This window comes from Aptenodytes forsteri, unplaced genomic scaffold (genome assembly GCF_000699145.1).
Source record: "Aptenodytes forsteri isolate BGI_AS27 unplaced genomic scaffold, ASM69914v1 Scaffold67, whole genome shotgun sequence".
Classification (NCBI taxonomy): Eukaryota; Metazoa; Chordata; class Aves; order Sphenisciformes; family Spheniscidae; genus Aptenodytes; species Aptenodytes forsteri.
In genome coordinates this window covers 807,074-820,808 of record NW_008795373.1, presented here as the reverse complement: position 1 = coordinate 820,808, position 13,735 = coordinate 807,074, and the positions used below count along the sequence as shown (strand labels likewise).

Genomic DNA, 13,735 nt, shown 5'->3' with positions numbered 1-13,735 from the left:
CTGATCACATTCTTTAATAAACCTCAATCTTCCATGGAATTCTGTGATCTTGATGGTGCCCCGGGGAGTCTTTGTCTTTGCTGTTCATGCAGAATTGCCTCTGATATCAGTGGGAGCTTTGGACAGATGTCAGGGACCTCAATTCCCTTTCATTCGCACTAACATAATATTAGAAGTTTGCTCAAGTCAACAAAGTTACAGAGATATAAAATAAATGTGAATAAAGGAAAATGAAGCCCCGTGGCATAATATATTTTGTCAAGTGTTTTGTTTCTATGTGATTCATGGCCGCAGTCTGTATCCTTAGTAGAGAATTCAGCTTGAGTAAGGAGTTCAGAATTTGGTTCAGCTACAACTTTACCAAGACAGGTACATATTTCCATTCATTTCAGTATTATGAAGTTAATATGGAATTATTATTGTGTGTATCTGCACAGTAGCATTCTAATAATTTACCAAAGATTTCCCAGATTAACTAGCAGAAGCTGAAAACATTCATTGAACTGGAACAGAGTTTACAAGTTTGATTCAATCTATTTTTTTATAACACCTGTTGTGCCTTTACTATAGATTTAAATGCTGAAATTGCTCCTGAAACATGAATGAAAAAGTAGAGTGAAATGTTTTATATTCACATTGACTTTTTGCTTTCACAGGTATGCTGGAATGGAAGAGGCAATGTTAAGAGGCACCATTTCTGTTCCTCGCCTGCAAACTGAACTTAGAACTGAAGCATTGGTTAATTACTCACCAACCAAAGGATATCTTCAGATGAGCTCAGCTGCAACAACTCATGGAAACTCAATTTCAGAAAGAGTTCTTCTCAGATATGGTAGGGGCAAAAACATGATCCATGTGTACAACCTATAAATTTAAACATCTTGTTACATTAGTTTATAATATATCCCTAAATAGAATAAGAAAATTACTAATTTTACCCTTTTGTTTTAAATTCATGATTTTCAGATTCTGAGAAAGTTGAACTAGAGTGGAATTCAGGTGCCAGTGCTGCTGTGAAAAAAATGTCTTCTGGCTTCCCAGTTGACTTTTCAGACTACCCAAAAACTTTGGAGAAGCATGCCAATGAACTGCTGGATCGGAAAGTGGCTCATACAGATATGACACTGCGACATATTGTGTCACAGTTTATTGTGGTATGTTTCAACCTACAGTAGATACTACAGCTTGACCATATAGCCCCGGTGAATTCTTGCCTCCCCCATGGAAGCCAAAATGGGAACTACTTGTAAAAGCACTCATCAGATTGGATAAATTGTATATTTCCAACTTTGATCGAACCAGTCACTTTATCAGATGCCTAGGGCTCAGTATGGATAGTTACCTGCTGTGAAAAAAATGTCTTCTGGCTTCCCAGTTGACTTTTCAGACTACCCAAAAACTTTGGAGAAGCATGCCAATGAACTGCTGGATCGGAAAGTGGCTCATACAGATATGACACTGCGACATATTGTGTCACAGTTTATTGTGGTATGTTTCAACCTACAGTAGATACTACAGCTTGACCATATAGCCCCGGTGAATTCTTGCCTCCCCCATGGAAGCCAAAATGGGAACTACTTGTAAAAGCACTCATCAGATTGGATAAATTGTATATTTCCAACTTTGATCGAACCAGTCACTTTATCAGATGCCTAGGGCTCAGTATATGGATAGTTACAATGGCTTTCAGATAACTTACTGGGAAGTACTAAAACTTGTTATTTACTTTGAAAAACTTGTGTCCTCAATGCAGGCAACCAACACCTGGCTGCAAAAGGCATCAAAAGATGTCCCCTATGCCCAGACTCTGCAAGACAAACTAAGTGGACTGCAGGAACTGAACATTCGGAAAATTAATCTGCCTGTTATCACCATTCCTGAAGAACTTTTCCTGAAAAGGTAGGGAGAGAAATTAGGATAGTCACACAGGAAACTGAAAATAGATATTTGTTCATATTTTTGTGTTATTTTATTTTACTTTGTTTTATAAAACAGCGTGGAATAGCTGTAAACATTAGCATAAAAATGGAATCATAACAAAGAATTTTAAGACCAGAGATGAAATTATATGGAGGAAGTGATGCATATCTTTAATACAGATTTATGTTTACTGCAGTCACTCCTGCAGTATATGAATATGTCCTGAAGTACTGTGTTATACAGTAATGAGAACTGAACAAAAATACAGCGTTCAACTATCTTTACTCTAAGCCACAGAACTAATGAAGCCAGGTTTCCCATAGATTTTGTCCTTCATCCCTACTGGACCCTTTGTTTTTGGCCATAACCCTAGTATCTCTACTTTTTCCTGTGCAGTCCTATTGGACGATTCTTCCCATTCCCCTACACATACTGGTTGACCTCCACCAATATAGTACTCTGACATCTTCCCATGTCTGACTCCGTCTGTCACTTGCTCAGAGGCAACACATGCCATGGTTGTACACATATGGACTGGATGCTTGCACTGAGCCCATCTCTTCCACCTAATAGGGAGTTTCACAGAACTTGCATGAATGTAATTACCCTTGAGGCTTTTATCCTTCTGTCAAATTTGATAGAAATCATCCAATATGTTACAAATTTCTAAAAAGTAGGGTTTGACATACAAAAAGAGAGACTGGAAGGCAGATTAATAGTATATTTCTTCTGTTTCTAGGACATTAGACTGTAAGTCAGCCAGAGTGGATCTAGACTTTAAAATGCTCATGCACCTGCCAGGATTTGCTCTCATTACAGTTCCCAGCACATATTGCTCTTGCCATTTTGTGTTCATATCACATTGCTGCTCTGCCTATTCATAAGAATTCAAGGAACATTGTTGCTTGGTAGTTCCTTCAGAATACACCCACAGCTACCACTATGATAAATAGAAACATGTCTGTATAGTTTTCCCATGAGCTAAGGAAATATTGATGGCTGAAATTAATGTAAAGGACAACAGAAGCTAGTGTAAGATTGGGTTATAAAAACAGATGGAGAACAGTCTTGCGTTTTATCTCTCTTAGCGCTGTTTTTCCATGTACTATCTTTCACTGCGGTAATATGAAACTGTATGTTAGTGACACTCATCTCTATTGCTTCCATTGTGTTCCTAAGCTAAGTATAAGCAAGGAAAAAACTGTTTTTTCTCCTATGTTCTTATCAGCAGTGCACATTATAATAATAATAATAGGATTTTCTACTGCTCTGTGATGTTGCTTTTTTAACCATTTGATGTAAAGGAACAAATTTCAAAAATGTTTCCTTAGTTTTCATCTTAGGATGTAGCTCTAAGTGCAAAAAAGAAGATTATGTGATATAAAAGACCAGTTAGGCAAACAAGAAAAGCATCTTTGCCAGCTTATTGTTCATGCACAAATTAAGGCTGAGTTTCCCTGCTGTTTTGCCTTTTCATAATGACACTTTTTCCCCTCAAGGTTTTCAGCTGACGATCCATTTTTTCCAGTCCTAGCTCCTGGTCAAGTGGTTAGAGTTTTATTTATTTTTATTCAGAATAAAATAAATGCTGAATATTTGGATGAAACTTTTGAAACGCTTATCATCAGAAAGATAAATTCTTTATAATTTAGGTTCTTACAACTTCTAATGCTAATAAGACTTTTCATGTATTTTCAAGGTTTTCAGCTGACGATCCATTTTTTCCAGTCCTAGCTCCTGGTCAAGTGGTTAGAGTTTTATTTATTTTTATTCAGAATAAAATAAATGCTGAATATTTGGATGAAACTTTTGAAACGCTTATCATCAGAAAGATAAATTCTTTATAATTTAGGTTCTTACAACTTCTAATGCTAATAAGACTTTTCATGTATTTCTATAAGAATACATGACTTTTTTTAAGAAGAATATAATCGCCTTTTTCTGATACTCAGCATGCCACATTGCACAAGTGCAGCAGTGTTTTTGGAGGATTTTTTTTCCTATATGTCAGCTATTTTCATTCAAATGCCTTCATTTTGAGGATCATTTTCATGCCAATACATCTTTTCATTAATGTTCATAAAGCAGATTTGGATTCTTAGAGTAGAAAATCAAATGCAAGATTCATAACAGTTGTGTATTTAGCCCCTTGAATGACACTCTCCACCTGTGAGCTAAAGTTAGTTAAGCTCTGAACAAAGAATCAGGAACCTTTGAATTCTAATGCAAGGTCTTACAGAAAGAATGTGTTTCTGGACTACTTGACCTATGAGTCTCCCTGATTATGAAATAAGGGGAAAAAACATTGACAGAATTCACTGATATCGAAAGTGCTTTCAGTACATTCTGATAGATGAGTGCTTAAAAAATGCTGATAATAATAGATGATCATTACATTTCTCTCTAAACCTAAAGTCAAGACATTGATATATGCTTGTAAGTAAGCTCAGTATCATGGGAATAGTACGAATCGTGGAAATTTCTGTACATGCTTCATGGACTTACAGTTTCTAACAGTATCACTTTTATTTTCTAGTGAAGGCCGGATCAGATACAGCTTAAATAAAAACAGTTTTCTAATTAATATCCCGTTGCCATTTGGTGGAAGATCATCCCATGACATAAGGGTGCCACAGACTGTTAAAACACCTCCTCTGGTAATGGAGTCAATGGGAATAAGTGTGCCGTCTCAGGAATACAGAATCCCGACATTTACAGTTCCAGAATTCTATCCTCTTCGTGTGCCTTTACTAGGCACTTTAGAGGTCTCTGCTAACGTGTACAGCAACTATTACAACTGGACAGCAGCATACACTTTGGCTAATAGCACCACAGAGAAAACATCCAGCATAAGAACTACTTATGCCACGAACGCTGATTCAGTTTTTGAGCTGCTTTCCTACAGTGTGAAAGGTAAGAATGTGTGCTAGTACTGCAATGTTGCCAAAACTTTTTAAATGGCTTTATTTTCCATGTATCGGGTACAGCACATTCATTTTCCTGTTGCTTATTTAAAGAAAGGTGTTGTATAATCTCAAATCACTTTCTCTTTGTTTTTAAAGATGTTATGTGAGTCTGCCTATTCAGGCACTAAAGGTGAAGTCAGTTTAATTCAATAAAGACTTTTAAGGTCCATATTTTCCTAGATATTCCCTACTGAAGAAAAAGTCCTTCAAAACTGAATGCATGATTCTACTAACACTTGTGTATCCGACAAGTCAAGTATTTTCAAAATCAGGTGTGCAGGTGTATGTGTAGGTAGGCCCACAGTTTATTTCTCACTCTATTTATATATATAGATATATAATTTTTTTATCCTTTATATATGTCCATATACTGCCATAACTACATAGCAGTTATCCTGGACTCAGACTGGATAGGTCTTAAGACTGGTATTTTTGCTTTAGTTCCTCTAAAAATTGTAGTTTGAGTTCTCAAATTGCAAAAGGATAAGCTAACTTCAGTCTTTTCTAAACTCCCCACCATAAATGAAGCATGATAAAGAAAACATTAAAAACCAGAAATGTTAGATATGGGTTATTCTTGAGAGTCCATCTTCTTAATTTAAGTTTAAATAATGACATAACTGTATGTCATTTCACAGAATTATATTTAGTAGAGTAGCGTAGATTTTTAGTTTATTCCTGGTTCAAAACTTTAGCCCCAAATATAATAACAATTTTTACAGAAATTCAGGATTTAAGGATAAGCTAACTTCAGTCTTTTCTAAACTCCCCACCATAAATGAAGCATGATAAAGAAAACATTAAAAACCAGAAATGTTAGATATGGGTTATTCTTGAGAGTCCATCTTCTTAATTTAAGTTTAAATAATGACATAACTGTATGTCATTTCACAGAATTATATTTAGTAGAGTAGCGTACAGATTTAGTTTATTCCTGGTTCAAAACTTTAGCCCCAAATATAATAACAATTTTTACAGAAATATTCAGGATTTACCAAAACATTTTGGCCTTTAAAGCAAAATGGTATAATAATAGTAACTGCAATTCAAGCAGTAACATAAAAGCTTAGTGGCATCAGACAAAGTCTTAAAGACAAAAAGGTATAAATTACACCATAATCTCTTGTCTCCTTTTTCCTATTTCAGGTTCTGGAGAAGCATCATATAATAGAAATGGATTCACCTGTGCATATGAAAATCACCTGAAGCACAGACTTTTAACATCAGTTTTTAAGTTGGCCAGGACAAAGAGTTATGAACCTAGTCCAGTTGCAAACTACACCATATCACTTATGGCATCCAGTACTCTGGGTCCTCAGCTTTCATTTTCCGGTGATATTGTTTCTGAAAAGACAAATAACGTGAATATCAATAACGTCAAGATGGAAGGGCAGCTGGAAGTGGCTTCTGTCTTTGCAAGAAGCATTTACACTCTGTCAAGCTCATACAATGAAAAGAGACGGGTTTTAGAAGGAAAATCAAATCTGAAGTTGGATTCTTCCTACCTTCAGGCTACCAGTCAGATATCTGGCAGATACAGTGATGATTTATTTTCCATTACTTCAGTTTCTGATGTACAAAGTGGACTATTAAAGAACACAGCTTCATTGAAGTATGAAAACAGCCAGCTGAAAATTACATCTGAAACAAATGGGAGGTATCGACATATTGCAGGTGTCAATAAGCTTGAATTAATTTTGTCAAAGAAGATGGCAGCACTTCGATCTGAGTACCAAGCCACTTACAAGCAAACCCAGTATTATGCCTTGTTTGCAGGTTCTCTCAATTCCCAGGATCTTGTTTTCAACACTGATATCTCTGTGACTGATCAAAGGAATAGAGCTGCACATAAGTCATCACTCAATGTAAATCAGTACGGTCTAGCCAGCAGCGCAACCACGAATGTGCAGTTTAGTCCATTGACAATGCAGAGTGAAATGAATGCCAAACTTGACACTGCTGGAGGCTCCATGTCACTATCCTCTTCTGGGCGCTATGGTAAAAACAACGCAAAATTCAATCTAGGTGGAAGAGTGAGCCTAACGGAAATAACACTGGGAAGTGAATATCAGAGTACAGTTCTGGGTATGGACAACAAACATGTTTTAAACTTCAGAGTTAATAGAGAAGGACTCAAGTTTTCAAATAATTTGCAAGGGTCGTTCAAAGAGATTAAGTTGGAGTACACAAATGACTTGAATATTCCTGGCTTATCCTTAACATTTGCTTCGAAGTTAGACAACAGCTTCAGCTTTGACAAGTTCCACAAGCATGTTTTTGACCTACAACTGCAGCCTAGCTCACTTACAGCTAAACTGAGCAATAATATTAAATACACTAAAACAGAAGTTTCCAACAAAGCAGAACTGCTTCTCGAGCCTCTGAAGCTGAACTTGGGTGGCAATGTCAGAGGAGCCTATGGAGCAGATGAAATAAGGCATACCTACACCATTACATATGCTGATCTAGCTGCAAACTTTAAAACAGATACAGTCGCAAATGTTCAAGGTGCAGCAGTGAGTCACAGAGTTAATCTGAATGTGGCAGGACTTGCTTCCTCAGTTACTATGAACACAAACTGTGATTCCAAATCTCTCCGTTTCAGCAATGTTGTGCGTTCCACTATGGCCCCATTTGCTATCACTGCTGACATACATACCAATGGTAACGGAAAGCTGACTGCTATGGGTGAACACACAGGAGACCTTTACAGCAAATTCCTGTTTAAAGCAGAGCCTCTTGCTTTCACTTTCTCCCATGATTACAGAGGATCTACCAGTCATAGCTTGAAGTCTAGAGGAAGATACACTACCCTGCTTGATAACAAAGTTCATATGCTTTTTACTCCATCAGAGCAGTCAAGTGCTTGGAAATTGAAAAGTCAGCTAAACGATAATGTATATTCACAAGACCTCAGCGCTTACAATGATGCAGAAAAGACAGGTATGGAACTTAGTGGAAGAGCTTTAGCAGATCTCTCTGTAATGGATACATCATTCATACTACCATTCACATCTGAAGAAGCTAATTTAATAGATGTACTGGGCCTCAGGGGCAGTGTGTCAGAACCTCAAGAATTCAGCATCTCTGGCTTTGTGAAGTATGACAAAAATAAAGATATGCATGTTATTAACCTACCATTCTTGGAACACTTGCCAGTTTACTTTGAACAAATCAGAGGCACTATTCTATCCACACTGCAGGCCATACAAAGTTACCTGAAGAACATTAACGTGGAAGAACATATGAGAAAATACAAGGCAACTTTGGATAAACTCCCACAGCACATTAATGATTACATGGACAAATTAGATATGAAAGGCAGAGTTAGCAGTATGAAAAATAATTTGGTTGCTTTCACAAAGGACTACAGAATAACATCTGATGATCTCCAAATTATGCTGGAAAAAGCCATGGACAATCTTCAAGAAATACTGTCTCAGCTGCAGGTCTATCTGATACAAATTGAGCAATACATCAAAGATCTTTATGAGCAGTATGACATTAAAGCACTTATTGCACAGCTTCTTGACCAAATAGTTGAAACAATGACAGCTCTAGATAACAAATATAAGATAAGAATGACTGTAGTTGACACTATTCAAAAATTGCAATTTTTTTTTCAACAGTATTATCCTAGCAAAATTGGAAGCAGCACTTTGGCTTGGATTAAAAATGTCGATGATGAGTACAGGATTACAGCTAGGATACAGGAAAACCTAGAACAACTCAAGATTCAGATTCAGAATATTGATGTCAGACGCATTGCAGAAAAATTGAAACAGCAGATTAAAATGTTTGATGCTAAAGAAGTTTTAGAAAAATTGAAGCATTCATTACCAATTGAAAAAATTAATGAAGTTCTTGAACAAATCAAAGACTTTATTCTAAATTGGATGGAGGAGTATGAAGTGTCTGAGAAGATCAGCGCTTTCCGAGGTCATATGCACAAACTGATTGTAAAATATGAAATTGATAAGCAGGTATATTTTTTAATGGACAGAATGATAGAACTGCTTAACCAGTACAGAATAAAAGAAACTATTCAGAAACTGACCATCTACCTGAAAAATATTGATGTGAAGTCATGCTTTGATAAAATTGTTGCTTTTATTGATGATGCTGTCAAGAAAGTGCAAACCTTTGATTATGAAATGATGATAAAGGAAGTCAACAAGTTCCTTGACATGGTTATTAAAAAGCTCAAGTCTTTTGACTATAACCAGTTTGTTGATGACACAAATAACAAAATCCGAGAAGTGACCCAGAAAATAAATGAGGAACTTGGAAATCTAGAACTTCCACAGAAAGCAGAAGCACTGAAACAGTATATGAGAGATTTTAGAGCTGTGATTTCAAAATACATGGAACAACTAAGGGACACCAAGCTTGCTGCAATAATTAACTGGTTCAGGGAGCTCATAAACTCAACAACATTTGCTAATCTGAAAGCCAAGGTAAATGAACATCTGGAAGACCTGCAAGAGAGGATTTCTGAAATGGATATTGCCCAGGAATTCCAGTGGTATCTTCAGAAGATAAGCCAATTCTACAATTCTGTTGTCATATATATTTCTGACCAGTGGGACATAGCTTTTAAGAAAATCGTTGCTTTGGCTGAAGAGTATGATCTAAAAAATTGGGCTGAAAATTTAAATCAGTTTGTTGAAACAGGATTTAAAGTCCCTGAAATCAGAACTGTTATAGTCACTATACCTGCCTTTGAGGTTAGTCTCCGAAGTCTTCGGGAAGCAACATTTCGAACACCAGACTTCATTGTTCCACTGACTGACCTGCATATCCCCTCCTATGAGATAAATATTAAGAGACTAAAGGACGTGAAAATCTCAGTGAAATTTACTACCCCAGAATTTACAGTTCTAAATACCTTTAAAGTTCCTTCCTATACAATTGACTTGAATGAGATTAAACTTCAGATTGTGAGAACAATAGACAAACTAATATCTGGTGAATTTCAGTTGCCAGCAATTGATTTGTATTTTAAAGATCTGAAGATGAGAGATATGCCTTTTTCCGACCTTTCTTTCCCAGAAATACGAATGCCTCAGTTTCAAATACCAGAATTATTGGTTCCAAAGCTAAATCTAAATGAGCTCCAGATTCCTAACATGAAGATACCAGAGTTCCAGCTTCCACGTATCCCACATACTGTGACTGTCCCTACATTTGGCAAATTGTCTGGTGCGTTCAGAGTCACCTCTCCATTCTTTACACTGTCTACACAAGCTGAGGCTCATAATACTACAACAGCTGCAAACAGTCCAGAATTTGTGACCTCCTTTTCAGCTCAAACAACATCCAAATTAGACTTCCTAGTTTTTAGTGTTATTGCAGATTCACGTCTCTTGGCCCCTGAGATGAAGCAGCTGAACCTTAAAAATTCCATGAAGGTCAACCACAGGTTCCTTAAAGTTGATCACACCAATGAAGTGGTATTTTTAGGGACTTCGGTAGAAGGTGAAGCTGAAACTAGAGCAAACTTATATACAACGAAAAATTCAGTAGAACTACAGAATAATTTAATGGTCAAGCTGCAAAGAAAAATTTGGATGCAGAGTGGAACGGCATATTCCCACAGACTGAATATTCCACAAGCTGATTTCTCCAGCCAGGCTGATCTAATCAATAATATGACAACAGAGGTAGAAGCAGGACACATATCGTTTACCTCCACTGGTAAAGGAAACTGGAAGTGGGCTTCTCCTAATTTCTCCGATGAAGGCACTCATGATTCACATGCCATTTTCAGGGTTGAGGGCCCCATTATTACATTTTCTGCCAACAACCGAATAAATGATAAGTACCTGAAAGTCAACCAAGCTATGAGATATGAGTGTGGTTTCCTAAATTATGCAACACTTCAGATTCAGTCTGAAATTGAGTCACAGCGTGTGGGACATAGCATTCTGAATGTAAAAGGCACAGGACAGCTTGGAGGAATGAAAGTAGAATTTACCGGCTCTCACAATGCTCGACTCAATGGACGGATTACTGGAACTGTAAATAATGAGGTTTCCTTCTTGGCACAGCCTTTTGAAATTCGGCTATTGACAAACAATGATGGAAATGTGAAAATCAGCTTCCCAATGAAACTGACTGGCAAAATTGACTTCCTGAATAACTATGGTTTTGCACTCAGTTCCTCTGTTCAGCAGGTCAGCTGGCAAGCTACTGGCAGGTTCAATCAGTACAGGTATTCCCATAATATGTCTGCTGGCAACAATGATGACAGAATTGAAGCTCATGTCGAAATGAATGGAGATGCCAACCTGGACTTCCTAAATATTCCTCTAACCATTCCTCAGCTTCAGGTTCCCTACACTGGCATCAAAACTCCTCAGCTAAAAGATTATTCACTGTGGGAACAGGTAGGCCTGAAGGATTTACTGAAGACAACGAGACAATCCTTTGATTTAAATTTGAATGCTCGGTATGAGAAAAACAAAGACATGCATGTAATCCCACTTCCTTTAGCAACAGTGCATGAAGCACTTAATAAATACATCATTTTCTTCAACAAGCATTTTGAGAGAGGAAGAAACACCGCTTTAGATTTTCTCACAAAGTCGTATAATGAAGCTAAAACAAAATTTGACAAATACAAAATACAGACATCACTGAACAAACTACCACGGACCTTCAGGATTCCAGGATACACCATTCCAATTGTGAATATTGAGGTTTCTCCTTTTACTGCTGAGATGCCAGCCTTTGGTTACATGCTCCCAAAAGAAATAAGCACAACAGGATTCACAGTTCCATTTATTGGCTTTTCAGTACCATCTTACACACTAGTCTTACCTTCTCTGGAGCTTCCAGTCCTTCATGTCCCACAGGATCTACGCACTCTAAAGCTTCCTAGATTCAGAATCAACAGCCCATCAAACCACATCTTAATTCCTGCCATGGGAAACATTACTTACGACTTCTCATTTAAATCCAGTGTGATCACTTTAACTGCAAATGCTGGGCTGTTCAATCAGTCAGATATTGCTGGGCAGCTCAGTGTCTCATCCTCTTCTGTCATTGATGCACTGCAATTTAAGCTGGATGGTTCAACAAGTTTGACTAGAAAAAGGGGGTTGAAGCTAGCCACAGCATTGTCCCTGAGTAACAACAAATTTCTAGGAGGAAATCATGACAGCACTATTAGTCTCACAAAGAGGAACATGGAAGCTTCAGTGGCAACAAATGCAGAAATCAACACAACAGTTTTAAAAATTAATTTCAGCCAAGAACTTTCTGGAAATACTAAGTCTAAACCCACTCTTTCCTCAGGGCTCAAATTAATGTATGATTTTAATACTCCTAAATATGGCACCAGTGCTAAGGGAGGAATTGCTCACAAACTTGCTTTAGAGAGCCTTACATCTTACATATCAGTAGAAACTTCTACAAATGGGAATATTGATGGAGTATTTTACACTGGAAATGCATTTTCTGGAAGCCTAGACCATGAGGCAAATACCTATCTGAATGCTAATGGAGCTCGGTCATCTCTCAAGCTTGAGGCCCACTCCAAAGCAGATGGACTCTGGAACAGTGAAACAAAAGAAATACTTGCAGTTGAAGCATCTACCCGTCGTGTTTATGCAGTCTGGGAGCACAATGGGAAGAATTATGCACGATATGCACCTCTTTTCACAACAACAGGGGCTCAGAGATGCAAAGCAACCTTAGAGCTGGCTCCTTGGGGTATATCAGCAGATCTTCAGATTCAAGCCACTCAGCCAAATTCCTTCCTGGACACAGCCTCAGTTAATCAAGTTGTCGTAGTGAAAATCAGTACTGCAAACCAGAAAGTTGGCTGGAAGGGTGAAGGCCAAATTCAGTCATTATCTCTCAGCCATGATATGCAGTTATCAAATGAAGAATCAAAGGCAAAGTTTGATATTTTTGGATCTTTGGAAGGATACATGGACTTCCTCAAAAACATAAAGTGTCCCATTGCTGAGAAGAGCTTATGGGATATCTTGAAGTTGGATGTCACTACCAGTGCTGACAGAAAACAGTACTTAAATGGTTCAGCATCCCTCGTGTACACAAAGAGTGATGATGGTTACTTTTTCCCCATACCTGTGAATAAGCTGACTGATGGCTTCACTTTCAGTATTCCTGAGCTACACCTAAAGGCTCCAAGCCCTGTTCTCAGCACTCCAGAGTTCAAAGTTCCTTTCACCACTCTCCAGGTCCCAGCATACACCATTGACTTGCGCAACATAAAAATTCCACAGACACTAAACACAATGCCATTTGATCTTAATTTACCCACGCTGCCAAAACTAAGATTCCCCAAAGTTGATGTAGGAGCCAATTATATTACGTTAGAAGAATATAAAATACCATATTTTGAGGTGACAATACCTGAATACCAAATAACTGTGTCTCAATTCACTCTTCCAAAGAGTATTTCTCTTGGCAGTTTCCATGTAGATCTGGATGAAGTAGCTAATAAGATTGCAGATTTTGATCTGCCTACAATTACAATTCCTGAACAGAAAATTGAGATCCCCCCTCTCAAAATATCCTTGCCTGCTGGAATTTACATCCCATCATTTGGTGCCTTGACTGGATCTTTCAAAGTTGCTTCTCCTTTGTACAATGTCACCTGGAGAACAGACTTAACAAACAAAAAGGACTCTTTCGAACAATCCATTGACTCTACCTGCAGCTCAACATTGCAGTTCCTGGAATATGACTTGAATGGTAAGACATTAAAATTCTATATGCCACAATTTTGGGGGAAATACTGTATACTGGTTTTTTTCAGATTTTTTTTTCCCAGGACTTTGCATATGAAGGTCTTGCTGTCTATTTAGCACTGACAT

General features: G+C 37.5%; 1 protein-coding gene across 1 annotated transcript in view; it reads left to right on the top strand.

The window, feature by feature from the left end:
- The window catches only part of APOB (apolipoprotein B), a 38,695-nt gene that overhangs the window by 19,584 nt on the left and 5,376 nt on the right, over nucleotides 1-13,735 (top strand). The window contains exons 22-26 of the mRNA XM_009280507.1: nucleotides 657-832; nucleotides 967-1,154; nucleotides 1,754-1,899; nucleotides 4,457-4,833; nucleotides 6,033-13,613. Coding sequence (XP_009278782.1) covers nucleotides 657-832; nucleotides 967-1,154; nucleotides 1,754-1,899; nucleotides 4,457-4,833; nucleotides 6,033-13,613 — 8,468 coding nt within the window. The remainder of the gene's footprint in view (nucleotides 1-656; nucleotides 833-966; nucleotides 1,155-1,753; nucleotides 1,900-4,456; nucleotides 4,834-6,032; nucleotides 13,614-13,735) is intronic.